Source organism: Condylura cristata, unplaced genomic scaffold (assembly GCF_000260355.1).
Source record: "Condylura cristata isolate star-nosed mole 26May11 unplaced genomic scaffold, ConCri1.0 scaffold00013, whole genome shotgun sequence".
Taxonomy (NCBI): Eukaryota; Metazoa; Chordata; class Mammalia; order Eulipotyphla; family Talpidae; genus Condylura; species Condylura cristata.
In genome coordinates this window covers 31924901-31946744 of record NW_004567114.1, presented here as the reverse complement: position 1 = coordinate 31946744, position 21844 = coordinate 31924901, and the positions used below count along the sequence as shown (strand labels likewise).

General features: G+C 40.0%; 1 protein-coding gene across 2 annotated transcripts in view; it reads left to right on the top strand.

Annotated features, from left to right (window-relative positions):
* DAAM1 (dishevelled associated activator of morphogenesis 1) overlaps positions 1 to 21844 on the top strand; it is a 154463-nt gene that overhangs the window by 71308 nt on the left and 61311 nt on the right. For both annotated transcript variants that reach the window (XM_004681825.2, XM_012724620.1), the window contains exon 3: positions 7339 to 7428. In XM_004681825.2, the coding sequence (XP_004681882.1) occupies positions 7339 to 7428 (90 nt within the window). The remainder of the gene's footprint in view (positions 1 to 7338; positions 7429 to 21844) is intronic.

The window sequence follows — 21844 nt, the reverse complement described above, 5'->3', positions numbered from 1 at the left end:
ATTTCAACATAATAAAAGGTATATATAATAAACCAGGATACAAATATTTCACAGAAATGGTCCTTGATTTCAAACAAGAGTTGCATCTGAAATTGTAACATTTTCCACATTGAACTACTTACTCTAACTGGAGTCATGTTTTTCTTTTCCTTCCTTTTCATACATTTCTTTCTCTTCTAAGCTAACTTCTTGTATTGCCTAGTGTGGAAGCAGAATTTCCTTTTCTTTACTCTGTATGCAGGTTATATTTTCTCTGCTCTGGATTTTTTGTTTCTCCCAGAACTCCAATAACCGGAGTTAATTTTGTTTTTTGAAGCAGTTTTATTGAGATATAATTTATATGTCATTGAATTTGCAATGGAGATCTGCAACCAACACCACAATCTAATTTGAGATATTTCGGTCACTTCATCTCTTGTGTCTGTTTTAGTCAATCCCCACTGCTGCCACTAGCCAAATCACTGATTTTCCTTTTGCCTCTATAAGTGTCCTTTTTCTAAAAAAATTCATATGAAGAGGTATTATCTGAGATACAGTGTTCCTAATTGCTTTGCTTTCCAGAATTACCCTTTTCATTATTTCATTAAGTATCAAAATGAAAAATCTTCTGTAATGTTACTTGGGAGTCATTTCAGAGCTTGAATAAATTAATGTGCCAAAATGATTTTCAAATTAGTTTGTATTCCATCCTTTTTCCTCCTTCCATCGGTTGTACTTTTACTCCCAGTAGTACATCTAAATGATAGCAAGTAGCTGGGAAAAAAGAGCAGACTGTCAACTTTTTTGTAACTAAAGACTCCAGAAATAAATGCAGTAGAAATAAAAAGAGTCCAAAAGATAAATAAAACCAAAATCAGATTAATTTTTTTAAAATTTATTTATGCACACAGAGCTGGGGTACAGGCCAGAGGTGCAGGGGTGGTGAGAGGGCTCACCAGAAACAGAGTGGGGAGCAGAACAGGCAGACTGAGGAAGTACACTGCTGAAGGGAGCAGTGAGCCTATTAGGAGAGGTCTGCCAAGTCATGTGAATCACCTCCGGGGCGGGGATTGAACTCATCCTGAAGTGGCTTTAGCTTCTCAGTGCTGGGCTTTAACCCTCTGTGCCACCAGGAGGGCCCCCAAATCAGATTCTTTCAAAAAGTAGACAAACCTCGGCCCTCCCTGGTGGCGCAGCGGGTTAAAGCCCAGCACTGAGAAGCTAAAACCACTTCCGCATGAGTTCGATTCCCGCCTGCCCCGGAGGTGACCACATGGCGTGGCAGACCTCTCCTGACCCGCCCGCTGCTCCCCTCAGCAGTGTACTTCATTGATCTGCCTGTTCTGTTCCCCACTCTATCTCTGGTGAAGCCGCCCCTGAGCCTCTGCCTGTACCCCAGTTCTGTATGCACAAATAAATTTTTTTTTTTTTTTTTTAAAGTAGACAAACCTCTAGCTAAGGTCACAAAGAAAAAGGAGAAAACTCAACTAGGATCAGAAATGAAAACGGGAAAGTTATAGCAGATATTGCAGAATTCAGAGGCTTATAAGAGATTACTATGGACATTTGTATGCTAATAAACTGAATCATCTAGAAGAGATGGACAAATTCTTAAAAAGATACAACCATCTGAGACTGAATCGGGAAGAAATAGGAAATATGAGTAGACCAACTACAAGGAAAGAAATCGAAACAGTAATTAAAAGTGTCCCCAGACTAAAATTTAGGAAAAGATGATTTCACTAATGGGTTCTATGTATCTACCCTTCAAAGAGGAGCTAATATCTTTCTCAAGCTCTTCAAAAAACATCAAAAAGGAGGTAGTACTTTCAAATACTTTATAAAGTTGCCATTACTTTAATATCAAAACCAGACAAAGATATCACACAAAATAGAAAACTACAGGCAGATTTCCCTAGTGAAATAAATACAAAAATCTTCAACAAAATCTTAGCAAACCAAATTCAACAGTGTATTAGTAAGGCCATACACCATGACTAAGTGGGATTTATTTTAGAGCTACAAGATGGTTCACAATCCAAAACTGTAATCTACCACATCAATAACATAAAAGTCAAATGATCTTATCAATAGATGCTCAAAAAGTATGAGATAAAATTCAACATCCAATTATGATTAAAAGAATAAAAACCGGACAAATGAAATAAATTTCAACATAATAAAAGGTATATGTAATAAACCTACAGCTAATACCATTCTCAGTGGTGAGAACTGGAACTTTTCCATTAAAATCTAGTAGAAGACCAAATGTCCACTTTTACCACTGCTATTCAATATAGTATTGGAAGTCCTATCTACAAATAGTAAAGAGAAGGACATAAAAGGAATACAAATTGGAAAAAAGTAAATTTCATTTCCATCGGACAGGATAACATACATAGAAAACCCAAAAACTCTACTGAAAAAGTAATTGAAACAGTAAATCAGTTCTGCAAGGAAGGTTACAAAATCAGCATACAAAAATCAGTTGCCTTTCTATATGTAAAAGAGTAAGCTAGACGAGGAAGATATCAAAACAATTATAATTGTGTCAAAAAGAATTAAGGAGTATTTTAGAAAGGAGGAAAATTAAAGGATAAATTTATGTGAGGAGGAGAATATATTAGACATTTTTAAAATCAAAGTTGTGAATCAGTGTTACCTTAATAAAAAATAATTAGCTCAAAAGGAAAAAATATGAAACATCATTAAAAAAAGAAAAGAAATCTTGGTGATCAAAATAGATAGTTAAAAAAAAATGAAAATGTAAGCCACAGTCTAGGAGAAATAATCTCAGTACACACTTTTGATAATCAGGACATGTTTCCAGAATATGTAAAGAACTTTTTTAGTTCTTTCAGTTATAAGACCAGCGATTCAGAAAAATGGGCAAAGAATTTGAACAGTGATTACATAAAGAACACATGAGTGATCAATAAACACTTGAAGAGGGCTTCTCAGCCTCAGTTGTCATCAGAAAAATGCAAATTAAAACTGCATTGGGGTAACTATTTTACCTAAACTGGGATGGCTAAATTAAAAAGACATAGCACCAAATGTTGGTGAGAATGTGGAGTAACTGGAACTGCCACATACTGCTGTTGGGAGAGTTTCTAAAGTGTCAGCATATGCCTTTGCCAAATTCAAAATCATATACTTAAGATTCATTATGTACACAATTTACTGCGAAAAATAGGGTTTAATCTTCAAAATGCAGTGATAATTACTATTTGTTATGACAGTCTCCTCTTTTCCCTCTACCAATTTCCCTAACTTTCTCTACCTGTCTCCTTGCTTTTATTTTTTAAAATATTCCAACTATATTAGATATTCTCTTGGGGATAGGTAAATAGTACAAAGATGGATAAAGCAAATTTTGTTCCTGCCCTCTGGGAATGAATCTAGAGTAGGAGTCAGACTTGCCAATAATTATAACTAAGATTATTGCTCTAAGGTTACCGACAGCTGCCCACCCCTGAAAAATAAGGATAGGCTGCCTGGAGGGAATTGTTGACACATTGTAAAAGCTTAGATGGGTAGAACTAAGCTTGTACAGGGTGGCAAGGTCTCTCAGGGAAATAGGGCACAGTACCTGCAAAGGTTGCAGAAGCTGACAACTTGTGATTAGACATGCTCAGGTGATTGCTGTTGGAGGGGTAGTGGAGATAGGGCAGGTCTGCAAAGGCTCTCACTTGAAGGGGTTTGGATCTAAGGAGTTGGGACTTTATCCTGAAAAGGAAGGGGATCCTGTTTTAGAAGCCCCAGTCATCTTATTTTCTTACCTACATTACAAACTCTAGGAAACCAGTGTCTGTCACTGATCTTTGTAGTCTTCGTAATGTTTGGTCATGATCTTGAATGAGTTAGTACTGTAAATACTAATTGATGTCTAAGGCTGTGGCAGTCAAGATTCTTGCATTCAGTCCTTTTATTAAAACAGAATGAGTCAAAGCAGAGAGACTTGGAATGGAAGGGTGGAGGGTCTTATTACACTGGTATTGTGCCTAGGCACTCCCATTATTATGTAATTTCATCTGTCACCTTGTTCTGAATCTGCCAGTAACCTCTGATTGATCTTAGGATAAAGACCAGAGCTCATAGTGAGCTCCAAGGCAGCTGTTCACTGTCTGTGGTACTTTTGCCTATTTAATTTATATTCATCTCTAAGCCCTCATTTCACTTCCCCAGGATAGCCCCACCTTTCCCTACAACAAGTGGGCACTCAAAGTTTAGTTTCCTGTGTGATCGCTCTGTTCATGACATTGTTTGATTTCCTGTCTGCCTGCTTGAGAATATGAGCTCCCTTTTTGCTCCCTGTACTTTAGCACAATGCCATAGCATTTAGCAGACTCTCAAAAAAAAAAAAAAAAATGTTGGTTGCATGAATGAATCCTTAACTCTGTCAGGCATATTTGCTACCAGACTTACTTCTATCAGATATATATTACACATTATCAGTTCTTACCTCTGAAATTTAAGTTCAGAGGATTAAGTACCTTGTTCAAGGTTGCCTAACTCAGAAGAAACTCACCAGGAATGCAGGACTCTCTGACAACAGAGTTCATCTTTTCCTGAGAGTAGACACTCAGTGGGCTGAGAAAACAGCAGATGGATGCAGATATTTGCGTCAAGTGTCATGATTCTGCCTATTTGTTAAATGATCAACAGGATGAAAGACTAGACATGAAGAACATGAGCTTGTAACCTGACAATCTGGACTCCAGTTCCTTCTCCACCATTTCTAGCTTTGTTAACCTTGGGCAAGCTGTTTCATTTCTGATTCAGTTTTCTGGAAAATGGAGTCATCTTATCCTCTTTATAGAGGGTAAACTTAATCTAGAACCAGTAGCACTAAGCACACAGAAGGTGCTCAGTAATTAGTTAGTTGTTAATATTTCCAGTGTCACTTTTCCCTTCCCATTCTCTTATAGAAAACTATATCCAGAGTACCTACTGCAGTGTTCTATATTTTTATTTTATAGAAATTCTCTTTTTACATGAAGTTATATGTCCCTAAGTCCTAGTGTTCTCTCAACTCAAAACTGGTCATTTCTGTGTATCAGTAGAAGTCTCTTACATCTAAAAGCAAAATATGGTAATATTAATACCCTTTGCTATGATTTTTCTAGGGTTTAGGATTCACACATTTCCTCACAACTCTGCTCAGCTAGCAAACACTGTCCTGTAAGTATAGTAAAGGATGTGCTAATAATATACTGTCCTCTTTGAACAAATCACCAAACTTTTCTCAAACTGAGCGCCATTACATTGGCCATTTGAATAACTAACCTGAACTCCACTCTGCTCCCCCTGAAAAACCAGCTAAATGTTTTCTTCTTCATCAGTAGAGTAGCTATGATTTACAGGAAAATGGAAAAGGAAGACAGGAAGAAAAATAATTGTTTCACATATAAGAGTTGGATGCCAAAATATAAACATTTTAAACATGTTTCCTTAGAATGAAATTTTCTATAAATACCCTTCCCTGGTTGTCCACTATTGAAATTCTCGATAACTAGTTTCTTATATGTGAGGGTATAAGGTGTGTGTTTTAGTGACTTACCACTTCGTGTGACTCTTCAGAGAAAAATAGCACCAGATCTGTATTTAAATGACAAGAGAAATAACTATAACTATATAGAAGTCTCTTACATCTATATATATAAAACTACATATAAATATATATATAAAACTATACAGTTGCTCCCGTCGCCTACTAGGCTCATGCAAAGTATATTACTTCATGCTTAGATGTTGCCAATTTTTACAACTTCCTGAAAAAGACATGATCTGTGCCCACCCTGGAGATGAAGATGTAGAGCTTTAATCAGAGTAAGGGTCTCCCTGGAAAGCTGGCAAGCATCAGGCCCTCAAAGGGTAGGCTCTGGAGGTGTAGGCATTAGCAAGGTCAGGCAAAAGCGGACCCACTAGAAGCAAGCCTGACAAAGTAAGCTGGCGTTACAAATGGAAGACCTTAGAAGACAGACAAAAGGATATATAGTGAATTTTGTAGGTAGTGTTGAGTAAGTCAAGTTTTTGAACAGGGAGTTCAAAATAGCATGGGCTGTCTGTTTTTAAAGGGGTGGATTTAAGGTATGGTTTCCAGGCCAGCAGCATGAGCAGCATTTGGAAACTGACCAGAGTTGCAATTCCTGGCCCTTCTTCCATCCACTGAATCCTAACTGCCGGGCATCCAGGTGCTTCTGATGTCAAGTTTAAGAACCACAGCTAGAGGGAGCTCTGGAAGAGCAGCGGAGAGGCCAAGAGAAAGGTTATTTAGGGCTTAAATTTGGGTGGTTTCAGCAGGACTTAAACAAAGGGAAAATCATGAGACTTTTCCAGGAAGGATGAATGGAACTTGATGACTAAATGAAGGTGGGAGTATTAGGTGTGTGACCAGTGGTCCCAAGGGCAGAACTGTAGATATTGCCCACCACTGTAAAATTAAATGTTCCCAGGACTGATGTGAGAGGCTGAGTCTGGGTTCTGGAATCAGCAACTCTGGAATTAAGACCAGCCTCATCATTTACCTGTTCTGCAGTCTTGAATAAGTTACTGACCAAATCTTCAACTAAGCTCTATTTCCCCCAGTGTAGTATAAGAGGGATTCCTATTATGAGGGTGCAGTAAAGAATAGAAGTCTTGGGGTTATTGTGGCAACTGAACGAGAAGATGCCTGTCCTGTGCTTAAATGCATATTTACGTTGGAGTTGATGGAGATACAGATACAGCTCCCTAGCTCTGAACTTGATGGGCTCTCTTTGGTCAGAAGAATAAATTACTTAAAATGAATTTAAGATGTTCCACAAACTGGTCACTCCCTACTTTTCTAACATTTATCTGATGATTCTTTGCATAAACTGGGCACTTTAGCCAAACCTGCCATTGTCTCCTGAACACATCAGGTCTGTTACCACTTCTGGCCTTTACTTCTGGAACTTTCCCTCCTGCCATCATGTCCAATCCTTCAGGGCTTAGCCTAATAGTGTTTGTGGAGCCATCCTCAGCCAATTCTCATCCATAATATAATTCTTCTTTCTAATCTCCAGTCTTTACATAACCGTTGCTGCTTGATGGGCCCTCACAGAAGCACAGGTGGTTCAGGAGAGTTCTGTCCATGCTTGGTCTCCTCCCAACTCCCTGCAGTAAAGTGCAGCTCCCTTCCTCATCCCTTGGCTGTGCTGGATGCCTGGTCCTTGCCAGGGAGTCACTTTCTTAACCTTAACTTGGCTTCTTGATCTTTTCTGAGTTCATTTAAATGTGTGTTGGTGCTTTTATCTTACCATGATGTTGTGGATAAGTTCCCCTGTAAGTCCGGGACATATGCTATGAAATAGTAATTACTGTTTTTCTTTTCAGGATGAACTTGACCTCACAGACAAACACAGGGAAGCCATGTTTGCACTTCCGGCTGAGAAAAAATGGCAAATATACTGTAGCAAGAAAAAGGTAAGATACTCATTGTGATTATGGTTCCTTGGAAAATTATTTTTGATTCCTTTTGTTTTCCCTTTTTATCACCACAATTCTTGAAGTGCTTTGTATTGTAAACAGCCCTGTTGTGACCTTAGTGCTGTGTGTGACAAAGTGCCCACTGCTTAGATGTTTTTTATCAACACCTCACTGAAGACTCCACCATCCAGCAACACCTGTAACCGTTGTTGTATTCCTGTACAAATGAGGCCCCAAATAACTTTGGCTCATACAAGATCAAAGATTCTCCCTGTTGTTTAAGTTTGGGTGTATGTCAGTTATCACTAGTATTGCGGGGGCTCAGTCCTCTGTGACCTTCTAACAGCTTTCCATTTCCTCATCTCTAAGTGTGACTTTGTCCTGGTGTTCTGAGGAGGTTTGTCAACTGTTTCACATGCTACACTTAAAGATGGATGAAAGGGAAATGAGACACAATCTCCCTCTTGCCCCCAGCTCCTAGGGACTTGTCCCTGGGGTCACACACCTGCCTGTGCTCTGTGCTCACATCTCATTGGGTAGCTGTGTGGCCACAGCTCACTGTAAGGAATGCAGCAGCTATTCTGTGTGGTGGCTTTCCTTGATTATGTTACTTCAGAGAAGGATAAGATGGATATGGGGTACAGTGGAAACAGTGCCATCCTTATTCCCTAGCACCCTGGTACTGGCCATCACCCTGTGCACCTCACTCCTGCAATCAAGCTCATGCTGCCATTTTTTAAACCCTGGGGAAAATCCTTACATTGTTCCTACACCCATGCTCGGGACCAGGCCTGTTCATGGCCCTCTTTTCCCACTTTATCTGTATCCCAGCAGAGACTTACTTCACAATGAGGGGAGCAGGAGGGGCATGACTAGCACCTAAAAGAAAACTTACCTTTCTCGAACAGGCAACAGACCCTCTTCTTACTTACTTCTACCCCCAGCAAATGGGGACAAACCACAGCAGTGCAGTACCTCTTCAAGGCACAATGCTAGTACACCTCTCCCGAGGTGACTAACATGCCTCCATTTGCCCACCTGGCTGTCTCTCAGCCCCTCTTCCGTCTGTCCGCACACACCTTCCCACGAGTAGCGACCCCGCATAGGCCTGTATGTGTCCCACCAGGCTTTCTGCCTTTGCTGGTCAGCTGTCACATCTTGCTCATCTTGACAACTTCAATATCTGATGCCAGGAAATGAATGTATAATGAACCACCAAGTTGTCATTAACATTATGCTGAATAATCTCAAAAATTTTAAAGCACCTTTAATTTTCCACCTGAGCAGTTGTAATTGATAAACCCGTGTCCATTTGGTACCGGGGACATTGCTGAGACCTGCCGGGTGTAACCTTTCAGTGTGATTCTCACTCTCACTGCAGACTGAGTGGTAAGGGCACCTCACCCAGTAGGAGCCAGTAAGACGTGTTTGTGAATGGAAGTCGCCTTCACTCTCTTTTACCCACTAAAAACCTCTTTTTTATTGAACTGTTTGTTATTACTGAGGAAAAAGATACATAGCATGCCCGGAAGAAAGTATTTTAAGTTGAAAATCTGTTCAGTTTTGAAACCAATGGTAGTGCATAGTCGTTGGAAATGGGAACTTTCTGTGCAGTCATCTAAATATGTGCACCCAGGACTGAGAAAGAAAAATCCTCAGAGTCTTGTGTACACAGACTCCAAGGGCAGATTTTTTTTTTCCTGCTCAAAATTAGGGAACAATATGAAGGGATTAAGAATATGCACCAGAGGAAAGGAAAAGACAGAAAAATGGGAGCAGCTTACTGAGGGGGAAAGTTTTCTTCTTTCCCAGATTATATTGCACCCTTGACAGCAATTGAAAGTTAATCATGGAAACTACTGCCCCTTAGATTAGAAGAGGCAAACCCCAGAGGATAGTAATGACCTCGGTCTTGCAGCTGCTGCTCATTTTTCAATTTCCAGGCCTATCAAATCCCCTTGCAAACCTTGTCACATGCGCACATTGGCAGGGTTGGCTCTGGAGGAGGATGGATGTGGCTGTGGCCGCTGGCCTCAGAATCCCATTTCTTGACAGATGGGTCCTTACTGCTAATACCTGGCTGGGCTGCACACACCTTGGAGAGCAGTGCGGTTTTCCTGCTCCTCATTCCAGGAGTTTGGATTCCTTACATGACTAGCAGAGGTGCTGCTGAGCAGAAAGTCCTTTTACTCTTTGGGGAATCTAGTAGGCTTATATCTACCTCTCTTTAAAATGGATGCTAGCACTGCTTGACCAAGCATTTTCTTTTAAAGATTTATTTTATTTATTTGTGCATATAAGAACTGGGGTATAGGCCAGAGGTGGTGGTGGGGTGGGGTGGGGGCTGGTGTGCGAGGATTCAGTAGAATGGAGATTAAAAACTTGCAGATTTACTGAAATACACTGCTGAGGGGAGTAGCGTGCAAGACAGGAGAACACATCATTTCTTGACTAGAATTTCTCATACTTTTAAAACTGTATACTTCTTTGGGTGCTGTAATCAATGGGGATTATACCACAATGCGGAAAAGAACACAAAAGCTAGGCAGGAAAAGGGTATGACGCATATCTCTCAAGGGGATGTGATCTCCCAAGGGACAGGCTGCCCATTCTCAGCATGGAGCCCGCGGCAGCCATCATTCATCCTACAAGCAGATTATTTTCCTGGCATCTCCTATGTAGCCTTTCCCAATCAGGCTTGTCAACTAGAAGCCAAACTACATTCTTTTCTCAGGCTGGGGGAAAGCCACACAACCATGGCTCCTTCCATGGAGATTTTCTAGCTTTCAAGATTAGAACCCAGGGCATTACAGATATTCTCACACATAGTGAAGCCATAGAGTAAGGGGCCCTGGAAGCCAACAGAAACAGACCCAGGAGTTGGTGAAAAGCAGACTTTCTGTGTAAAAGTCAACAGCAGCTGTGGAGGCAGGAGAGACTGGGAACTGAAGACAGGGCCAGTCCTTTCTCAGCCAAGTGGCTCTTTTCCATCCAATGGTGACTTGTGTCCCAGTAGTGGTTATCTGCTTATCAGGCTCTGTATTCACTTCTGAAACGTCTCTGTCTAAGTCTCCAGTTGAAAACCCATTTCCAGAGCCAAAAAGCACAGTATTTCTGGGGCTAAAAAAATTGGAAAGAAATTAATTGGAATTTTGCCTAATTGAGTAATCTGGGGGAGAGCAAGAGATGGATACTGTGGCCTTGTTGAAAGTCCAAACAAATCTGTAAAAATTACGGGACTGGTTGGTCAGCTATAGTTTGTCATCTGCAGCAATCTACTGTCAAAATTGTTAACTTACATGGGAGGCCCAAAAAAAGTCCTGTTGGTGAGGCTGGGGGTATTTTCAAATAGGAAATGTTTGTGGTTCTTATCTTTAAAGGTAATTCCCTTTTTAGTTCCAATCACAACATACTCTTTTGTTTAAGGGAGGTTTTTCCCAGTCGCTAGCCAGAAACTGCATCTGTTAACAATCTTTTGGATTTTATGCTGAAGCTTTTTAAACAATGAACCATCTGACCACGGAAGGCATCTGGCCTTGCTGTATTTGCTTATTGTTAACATGATTTTTAAACCTTGGGAAAAGTAAGGAGTAGGTCTTCTGAGAGAAGAAAGTAAACCGGTGTAGTGCTACATTTGCCGACAGCCATCTTATCAGCACAGCCAGAAATGCTCCTTAATTGCAGTTCTTCACAGGAGCCATCTTGCTAGTTCTGTCACTTGGCCAGTTCTTTCTAAGTATACAGAAAAACTTGTTCCCAACAAGTTTACAACGTGGCAGAACTAGACATGATTAGCCATAGTGACATCAGGCCTTCGAGACTGCGATCAGGAATTGAGGACCACACCAAGTTTTCCCTCCTTTTATTTCTGACTCTAAAGCCACAGTATAAGTGAACAGCTTTGGATGCTGCATGTTGTATTGCTGCATCTTCTGAGCTCTGCTTTGGGGGAGGCGACTTTTTCCTTTGCAGCTGAGATTGTTTGATTCTAGTTTAATTGAATCATCCAAGAAGTTGTGTCTTTCTGGATGGCAGCTTAGCCAATGTGGTTTGTGCAAAGGGCAAACCTTGTACTATGCACGTTGTAAAGACCTCTAGGAAGAAAGTGCCTAGAAATTCAGCTACTCCGTCACAGTCTCATTCATGCCTTTTATTTGGTTTACATATGCTACTTTGGTTACTTCCTCATTCCTCACCACAAAAAGGACTTCTTTCACACCTCCCCCCCCTCGCCCCCCAACACACACACAACTTGTGTGAGGGTATCAAGATGCAATTCTTCTGGTTCTCTGAGAGTTGGGACCCCCCTGTGTTTGGAGTACAGGGAGGGAGTGGTTTCATCAAAATACAGTTTAAAGAAACATAGGCTAATTGTAGATTTTACAATTTTACAAAGGAACCATCCATTTTTTTATACAACTGTCAAACTAAAAAACTGGAAAGTGAGCGGATGATGCATTAATCCTTGAGGTGTTCCCAGTATCCTAATGAAAGCTGACTGAGTTGGCTAGGAAGAGAAGAGAATGTGAGATGCTTATGACCCTGAAGATGGCGACCAAAAGTCACGTAGTAATATATACGTAGAACCTAACATTGCTCTTCTAGAAGTCGACTCCAAGGGCTTGATCAGAGATGCAGACAAAAATTGTGAATAAGGGTCTTCTTGCAATGTTGTCTCTAAAAGCTGGTGATTGTAAAGGACTTGGAGGAGGAAGATTGTATTATTTTGTACAACTGTCACAGTGTCTTCCAGCCACTGAAAAGTCATTCATATTTATCAAAAGAAATTCTAATGACGTAGGAAACTGCTAAATAAGCAATGGTAAGATTTAAAAAAAGGTATAAAAATGTAATTAGTAAATCAGAAATTTGCAAATAAATGGATATATGTGTGTGGTTCTATATAGGTATATGTGTATATATACATATACATATTGGGGGAAGTGGGGGAGGGAGAGAGGTAGACAAATAGTTGTTAGACATGATCATGGATTACTTTGATTAATTTTTTTCTTCATCTAAATATTTTCATAGTGCATTATTCTCTGTTGGGATTTTTTTTGTTCCTAATTGTAAACATAAAATTACTTTTTTATAAATTAAAAATACTTTATAATATATTTTGTATCAGTTTTCAGTCAGAGAAGCAAGACTACTGGTTTACATGCATACATGCACACACACAAATAAACACACACACACACACACAGAGCACAGATTGCCCTTAAGTGAGCTGAGCATGCAGTCTTTGTATAGCTGTCATCTTTACATTAAAGCTGGAGCTTCATGTGCCTGGGGTAGCTAGTGGGGAAGGAAAATGGGTGTAAACTGGAAGAGATCAAGAGTAAGCAGTAGCCAGCAAGGAGAGACTGAACCTGTGTCACTGCTCTGTGTCTCTGACTAATGGGGGTGTCTGGCAGAAACCTGGACGGACCTTAGTGCTGGAGCTAAGCACATGCACCCCAGCCCAGGAGAAACTGGAGGAGGAGCCAGGGGAGATGGCACAATGATGGAGTTGGTGGCTGTTTCCACAGATAAGAGGTGACGTGTGAGGTGCAGAGCTGCACCTTAGCCCTCTACACATCTCCAGTGAAATCTCTTGTGGCTCAGTCTACCCTCAAAGCCAAAAGAAATGGCGAAAAAACGCTGGCTGGTTGTGTGTGTGTGTGTGTGTGTGTGTGTGTGTGTGTGTGTGTGTAATTCAAAGAGTTGTTCTCAATCTCTTTCTCCATGCTGTCCTCTCTTTCCCCACTTCTTCCCTTCCCTGAGCTCCTCCCTCCTCTTCTTCCACCCCTACTCCTGCCCCTGGGATTGAAACCAAACTGTAAATCACCTAGAGCTTTGCAGTACCACTTATCTGGGAAAACATGATGGTGTTGGCCCTGAGGTGATTCAGTGTTCTGCCCATAACCCCCAAGGCATTTTTCTCCTCCCCCTTTTACTCCCTAAATGGTGTAATCTCAAAGCTATTTTCATTGCTTCATTACAGGAACCAATATTATAAAATTCACATTATATTTTAGATTTGGAGAAAATGATTTACGTTTTCTTTGTCTCTGGAAGCCCTTAAAGTTGTAATCCAGTACAGGGTTATTGGTTTGTAAATATGTATTTATGTGCCTTTTCTTCCTATAATCCTTTTGTTCAGTAATACCAGTTTTGGGTATTTTTTTTTCCATTCCATGTAACCAATTCTGTCAATCCAGCTGGTCCCTGTTCCCACTTGTACCTTGTGGTATCCAGAATGGTCTTGAGTTCACTGCTGTGTGTTTTTCATAAATGTTGACTCTAAGTAAGTACACACCACCATTAACTAAGCAGTTGTCATGAGTAGTTGTGCTCATAGGATGAACCAAGAACATATCTTTCTTTTTTTTTTTTTTGGTCCTTGGAGAAATTAACAACTCCAAGCCATTGTGTCCAACTTCTGGAGTCTTTCATTGGAGTATTGCATTCTGGTTCTGTACTGTTCTCTGTTTTCAGACTTGAGATACTTCTATGAAAGAACCTCCCGTGGGGTGGGGTGGGCTATCTCCAGAAACTTTCAATTGAGGAATCTGTCTTACAGCTTCCTAAACTATGCTTGCTCCTCAGAATTATTCTAATATATGCACCTGATTCTCTTTTCTGAGATAAGGAGCAGCCAAGTAATAGTTATGGGAAATACTCTGCGTAGGTAAAGGCCATCCAAAGTGTAACCTGAGAAGGCAAGATGTCATGACTACCCAACTTTTCTAATTTCTCAATCCTCTTTTATACAATGAAACCAGTTTCATAGGGGCCTTGTGAAAACTGAGCAGCTATGGTGATGGTAGCTGCCTGATGGTGATATCATCAGAGCAGCAGCTTGGAGCTACTGTTCACATGTGCCACACAGGATGCAGCCATGGCCTTACATGGTGGGATCTGTTTTTCTCAGAAGAGTTGAGAATTTCAGTAGCACTTCTCCCTTAGTTGAACCACAGGGTATTTCAGAGGGGGGGATTGTAAGTTAGAAGAATACATTATAAATTAGGGGAGAAGTCAGTGATCATCAACTCCTTTTAACTTCTGCATCTTATTACAAGAATGCCATTAGTTTATTCTTGGGGAAGACTGAGCCCAGAGAAAGTCAAATAGCATTTTTTTTTCTCTTCTTGCCCAGGTGACCAGTGGGCCCTGCTGATCCAGTAGTCCAGTGCAGCTCTTAGAAGTGGGCTTGTGTGAGATTTGAGTTGCTTTTAAATGAAATTAAAATTCCCTTCTTATTGACTTGAAAAGACAAGTGGTCAATAAATATCTCAAGTTTTCAACATACGAGGACAAAAGAATATTTTTAGATCAAAACACTGTTCCTCTGTTATTTGTGTTAGGGGAAAAGGGAATCCCAAGAGGTCCATGAAAAAAGTCCATTTTTACAAATAAGTAATCTGTTAGAAAGTGAGCCAGATTTACAAAGTTTGTTCAGAGTTGTAGCATTATAATCCAATAGTCTGCTTTAACTGTGTGATTTCCAAACTCATACTAATGAAAGAAAACTTCAGGGTTGAGGAGATAATAAATAATATGTTTCAGCACAGTTGTAGATAACTGTTTAGTGCCAGCACAGACAATCTGGTTTCCACAAATGGGCAATCTCTAAAAAATAAAACTTAACAATGAACTTTCCCCTCAAATTGTAGGTAAGCTGTTATTTTCTGGTTGTTTTACTTATTTTTTTTAAATATTTATTTATTTGTGCATACAGAACTGGGGTATAGGCCAGAAGCTCAGGGGCGGCGAGAGGCTTCACCAGAGACAAAGTGGGGAGCAGAACAGACAGATGGACGAAGTAACACTGCTGAGAGGAGCAGCGGGCTGGTCAGGAGAGGTCTGCCACGCCATGTGGTCACCTCCAGGGCAGGCAGGAATCGAACTCATGCGGAAGTGGCTTTAGATTCTCAGTGCTGTGCTTTAACCCACTGTGCCACCAGGGAGGGCCCTGTTTTACTTATTTTTGTAAAACCTTTAAATACATGAAAGCCTTTAGAATATAATAAATACCCATATTGTATAAATGCTAAAGTTTTATTATGCACGCCTTGGGATTTTTTTTTTAAAGAATCATTATAAATATAGTTTTGAAAGAGGTATGTGTTTTTCCTTGTTTATATACTTATAACCTTATTCCATATATTCACACAGTATATAGTATTTCTTCATCTTAACTGCTATATAATAATCCACTATAGCAATGAGTCATTGTTTAATTATTTGTATTCCCTTAGATAATACTTATTTTTACTATTTGAAACAATGCAACGAACATCTTTGTGCATGTGTTCAAGAATTTCTCTGGGATAGATACCTAGATTGGGTTGCTTGATAGGATGACCATTTTTACCTTCAGCTGCTCTCCAGAGTAATTGTAATTATTTCTAGCTACACTCAACTAGAAGTTGTCAGCCCCTGAGGAGAGGGATAAGTATCTCTTTACATAAGCTTAATATGTCAGGTACAAGAAAATACTGTTGAAGTTCTTCATTTTGTCTTCACGTGTGGCAAAGATTACTGGAATAGAAAGTGCTCAATTTAAAAAAGAAATGCCCAAGGTTTAGAAAAATGGAAAGCATCACATTCAAACACTCTCAGAGTCATAAAGAAAGTAAAAAATGTTAAAGGCATTTAAATGAATGAATCAGTCTGGGTTGTGGCAGGAACTGTTGCCACTTTGCAGTGGGAACCCTATGAGCAGCACAGTAGTCATGGAGCAGGTTGGCAAGGCAAAGCCCTGATACTTGAGCATAAGTTCTTGTGCCATTTATTGAAAGCATCCAGGACAGTAAAAGCTGATCATGCGACAGTGGTATGAGGTATAAAGTTCAGAGGATGGGATTGGAATGGGGGACAAAAAGTTTTACAAGGGACAAGGAAGGGGACATCTTGACCTTATATCAAGAGACATTTGCATCAGCAAAGTATTTGATGTTACCACAGAGTTATCCCGAGACCCCCATGGAGATAGTAACACAATCAGGTCAGCAGCGGCCTAGGCATCTCTGGGCCTGCCTGGTGATACAGGCTATCCCCGTAGGTAGTCTAGGAAAGTTCTGCTGTGATCTGTTGATAGCAAATAGGTGACAGTTGCCCATGAGTGGCCAGCTCATAGGGACTCACAACTCAGCATTGCTTTTCTTTGATTTGACTATAAAGGGAACTGCTCTTTGTGTGGCTCACTCTTGTTCTCCTTTAGATCTTGCTTGCACCCTGAGTCCCAAACACAGGCAAATTGTGTTTTATCTTTTGCAAGCTTTGGAGGGACATTCCTTGGAGGCCTCGCTGCTCCTCTGGCAGGCAGTGACTCCGTATGTGGGTATAGAGCTGGCATGTCTATGCCAACAAGGCCACTGGCTATGGCTAGAAATCACACACTCAGGCCCTTTCTCCTCTTCTAAACTAACCAGAGGATCTTTATCTTGAGCTTCTTTTTATAAAATTTGTAAGAGTCTCTCCCCTTTGTTGTACCCTTGATTCTGTCATATTTGAAAGAGTTGAAATGTATATCTTGCTGTCTATTCTGAGGCCTAAATTCTGAGCTACTTTCAGTATAACAAGTAAATGCATGAGTTCTTAAGCCTATAAATACACCATTCTGCTTTGTTCTTTAGAGTGTTGGTCATCTCTTTAGTGGTCTTCATCCTTGAATTTCTTTAGTGAACAATACTCCTTATCAAGGCCTTGCTTTCTGTGTAATCAGGGAACACCAGGTTGAAAGGATGGGGGCAAATGACCCTCTGTTTGCATTCACTTATCACTCAAATGGGGTGTGTCCTGTTGAGCTCTATTCTCTATGGAATGGGGGCCAGTGAAGCAACTCCCGCATCTTTCACTCTGTGCTCATCACTTCTGCCTCTGCTTTATAGCCTGGAATATATTTGGAGCTCTGGGTTTTCCTGGGAGCCCTGGGAAGGGCTCAGCTGAGCAGCTGTCTTTGACTTTCAAATCTTAATTCTTAGGCAAGTTCCTTGTGATAGCTCCCTTTTGACAGCTCTGGTACAGGACAGGTTCTACTATGTGTTGATTACAGAGTCAGGAGAACATGACTATCTTAGAGCTCATAATCTTTCCCATAAAGTGCTTGTCAACAGTGCTGCTGTGGAACAAAGGTTCCAAATGCAACTGTGTGTGAAGCCTTTTGAGCCCCTTGAAGCACATAAGCTCCGTTTCATTTCCAAAATTCTGTAGCCTGCAAGTGTAGAAATGTACAATGAGTGGGTAGTCTTCGGTGATAGCTATATCTCTGATGGAAAGTGTATTACTATATCACACAACTGGGAATTCAAATCCAGCTAAACATTCTGATTATCTACAGTCTAGTGGATTTCAGAGTGGCAAGCAGGCAGTATGGGAGATGCTCCAGAGCAGTACAGTTCTTTGTTGTAGTGTTTCTTAGGACTGTGGCTTTCTTTCTGTATTAACTGAGTGCACTATGAATAGCCCTTAATTTATATTAATTAGTCTCTGAACAATGGTGAGTTTGAGCCTGGAGTATTTCAAAAAGTACCCAGGGGTTATGGATGTTCTCAATGAGAACAGTGTTGTAATTGATTAGCAATGTCTGCCATGATACAAGATGGGAGCATATGGCATATGCAGCAAGTATTTGTCACTCTTGACCTTGAAGCATCCTTTTGCTTCTAGATTACAGTTGGACCTAAGTAACACATTCCATGTTTTCCCTTGGGTCTCTCCCTGATTTTCTACAGATGCCCTAAGTGCTATGGAGACTATTTGCATAGAAAGAGTGCCCCAACATCATTTGACCTCGTTTCCAGGAGAGGGCTTTTTGAATGATATCAATGGAATGTTGGAAGGATGTTTTTACCTTGAAAGAGAGATCAAAGAACGAACTGGCTTTTCCTACATTTATTTATTTTATCCCTTTCACTAATAGCTCGAGCATGCCTAATACTGTTAAGTCTATGCTCTGGCTTGATGCATTGTCATGGCTTTTCCCCAGGGAAGTGGAAAGAAACGTCATGCTTCCAGTGTACGTTAGATTGTCACAAATACTTCTAGTTTGGATTTCTCCAAATTCCTTACACTCCCAAGGAATCTAGTTACTTTGTGGAACTAGGAAAAGTTTACAGTAGAATGTCCACCAAAGACTATCTGCTTTAAATAGTATCTTAACTTCTGACATTTTTCAAGGCATTGCGAAGCAGCATTAGATTAAGCTATCTATAAAATGGTTTCCTCTAATGCCCCTATAGGTGAGAAGTATTTGTTTTCTCTGTGTGTAACATGTACTTCCTTAAGTTTTCACATTTAGATATTTGTGAAATAGTGACATCTTCCAACTAGTGTTCTTTACTTTGTTTCCTTTGTTAAAATGCTGTCATTGATTAAATAGTATACCCTAAAGTTAATGATGACTTAGAATCAGAACTGTTGTAGCTGTCCTCAGGAAAGATTAGCCCTGTTTGCATTGTGTGCAGTCATCCTGAGATTGCTTCCAGAATGGGAGATGCCTTTGTGGGCTTCTAGTTTTCCCTGATTCTCTCCCTAGTTTAATTACTGTATTCTGAGTCTTTTCTCCATAGCGTCATATTGTTATATTGCAAATCATAAGCCTACTTTGATGTTTTCCCAAGAGCAGGTTATAGAACATCAAAATCTGCTTTTACACATTCTGAAAGCCTGGCTTGGTAGCAGAAATCTGGTAGCAAGATGTGAGGTGACAAAGACCTTTGACACCACTGATTGGATTTCCATACCATATAAGGGTTTACTGATGTGTGTCCAAACATGTTAATTTACCAAAGAGTTGGACTAAATTGTACTTTGGGTCTGTGGTACTCCATGGTGATAACTGATCAGAGACTTCACTCCTAGCAAGCTATGTGGGAGAAATTGGCTTAATACCATTGTGTACCTTTGTGTCACAGGCAAAGTTTCTGTCTGTAGGAGAACAGAGGATTGTATCTCTTCTGAAAAGTGGAGGTTTCTTTATCTTTGCCATGAAAATAAGGAATTGTCATGTAAAATTGGCTTCAGATGTTAGAGTTACTCTGATTGAGATTTTTCTGAGCTCCATTCATATGCCATACTGTGAAGTGCTCTGCTAAAGAAATGATTTGTTAAAACAAAGTAAAAAATCTTATAGTTTAGGGAATGGGTACAAATGTTCAACTTTTAGTTCTAGGTAAGGAGTGTGGCTACTTCTTAAATCAGCATGTGAAATACCTTTTTCTCCTAGGTACCTCTTACATGATTTTTCAGATTTCATTTCTACAAAATCTTTGGGGCTTTTTCAGAAAAGAAGGTGTTGTTGGAACAGATTGGTTTCCTGAACTGTTTTACAAATGCACTTGATTTCTTTGCTTTCGGCATCATATTGCTGGTCTTCTCTTAGTTTCATGGCTGCTGTTCCCCAGAAGAAGACTGGGTCTCTTTTCTTGCTTTACCGGGGCATGTGATTGGAGGAAAACACGAAGGGCATTTGACTGAGAAGTAACAAAGCCTGACTTCTGTGTTATGTTTCATTTCAGGTCATCCAAAAATTTTCGATTTTTTTTTTCTCCAGGTTAACTAAGTTTGTGATACATAGAAAATATTCATGCAACCTTTTGTGCTATTAAGGAAATGTTCTTTTTCAGTGGAGTTTCAGAATGCAACATTTGATGTTTTTCATGTTGAAGTTAAAAGATACATCAGTAAAGACTGGAGTTTAGTAAAAAGTCAAGAACACATAATACTTGTTTTTATCATGTTAAGAGGAAGTGTCCATAAATGGGTACAATTCTTTGTAGCTATATTTGCAAAGACTGAATCTATTGTGAGAATAAGTTTGTGATCTTCTCAGTCTCTCAACTTGTTTATTAATATAGCCCCGTATCTCAATGACTTATGTTCATGGATCACTAACATGAAAAATTGGGAGCTTTATTTTCATTGTCTATTCCAACATGTAAAACAGTGTCTATAACATTATAAAACTTGATAAATATTTATTGGATGAGTAAATGAATAAGAAGGGACTTTGTAGTTTTAGTTTGGTACTGCCTTTTGAACAGGATGAACAAAGGAATTCTATTCCATTCTTGTCCTTGAAAAACCTTTTGTTCATCAGTATAGTATTAACCCTGCTCCCAAGCTAGTCTATGTGGTCAAATGTAACTTTCTGTCTAGGGTGGGGAGTAGGTTAAATCCTTTCCTTCCCTTCTTTCTTTCTTTCACTTACTTTTTGATGAACAATACATGAAATCTTAGAAGTAGCCTCCCCCTTTAGATTTATTTATTTATTCATACAGAAGTGGGGTACAGGCCAGAGGTGCAGGAACAGTGAGAGGATTCACCAGAGACAGAGCTGGGAGCAGAACAGGCAGATAGAGGAAGTACACTGCTGAGGGGAGCAGCTGGCAGGTCAGGAGAGGTCTGCCATGTGGATCACCATGTGGATCACCTCTGGGGCGGGCGGGGATCAAACTCATGCTGAAGTGGCTTTAGCTTCTTAATGCTGTGCTTTAACCCGCTGCGCCACGAGGGAGCGGCCCTCTTTTTACCCAACAGATTTCTGGAGAGAATAGAAGGCCAGGTGCAGTTGTGTCTCTTAAGGGGATAGAGTGAAATGATTTCAAGCCAGAGACTCATTGATACCCAAATAAGGACAGTGACATATAGCTTAGACAGGGCAACTGAACAGGTAGAATTGAAGTGCCTCAGGTGGGGTAGGTTTTCCTGAGAAAGAATTCTGGGTAAGTCTGAGCATTTAGGTAGTTTGGATGTGAGGAACCTGGAGTTGTGTGCTAGCCATGCAATGTCACTTCCATGGTTTACCTGTATGGATTGTCTCATTTGGTCAGCCAGGAAGTGGTATTGTGCAGCTCTTATTCTGATGTCCTTGAGGCTTGAAGGAGTTGAGGGCAATCAAGGAGTGGAAGAACAGGGACAACAGAAGTATAAAACAGAGCACTCAAAAATAACACAAAGCTGCTTGGCAGTTAGGTCTTGTTCACTCATTCGCAATTCTGTTAATTTATAATTGAGTGATAAACCATCTTCAATATTACAATAAGAAAGCAATTTTTGCTTTTGAGGCCAGTTTATATACTTACAGCCCTAAAATAAGGACTAGATATGTTTACCACTGTTTCAAATGATATTATCTTTTATTATAAAACATAAAAGCCTGTCTTTTTTTCTCCACTAGGAGAGCAAGAACTGTTTCTTGGGAGACATTTTGATCAGAAATCTTCTAAATGCCTTCTGATTAAAGACTATCTAGCCTTATCACATATAAAATTGCAAGAAGAGCTCTCTCTTTCATAGGAAATAAAAGATATTTGTTGAAATTATTTTTACAAAGAGTCGACATGACGGTGTGATGAACTCACAGAAAATTTGAGGAAGATAAACTTGTGCTATACAGCCAGGGGAGAATTTTTGGCTTGGT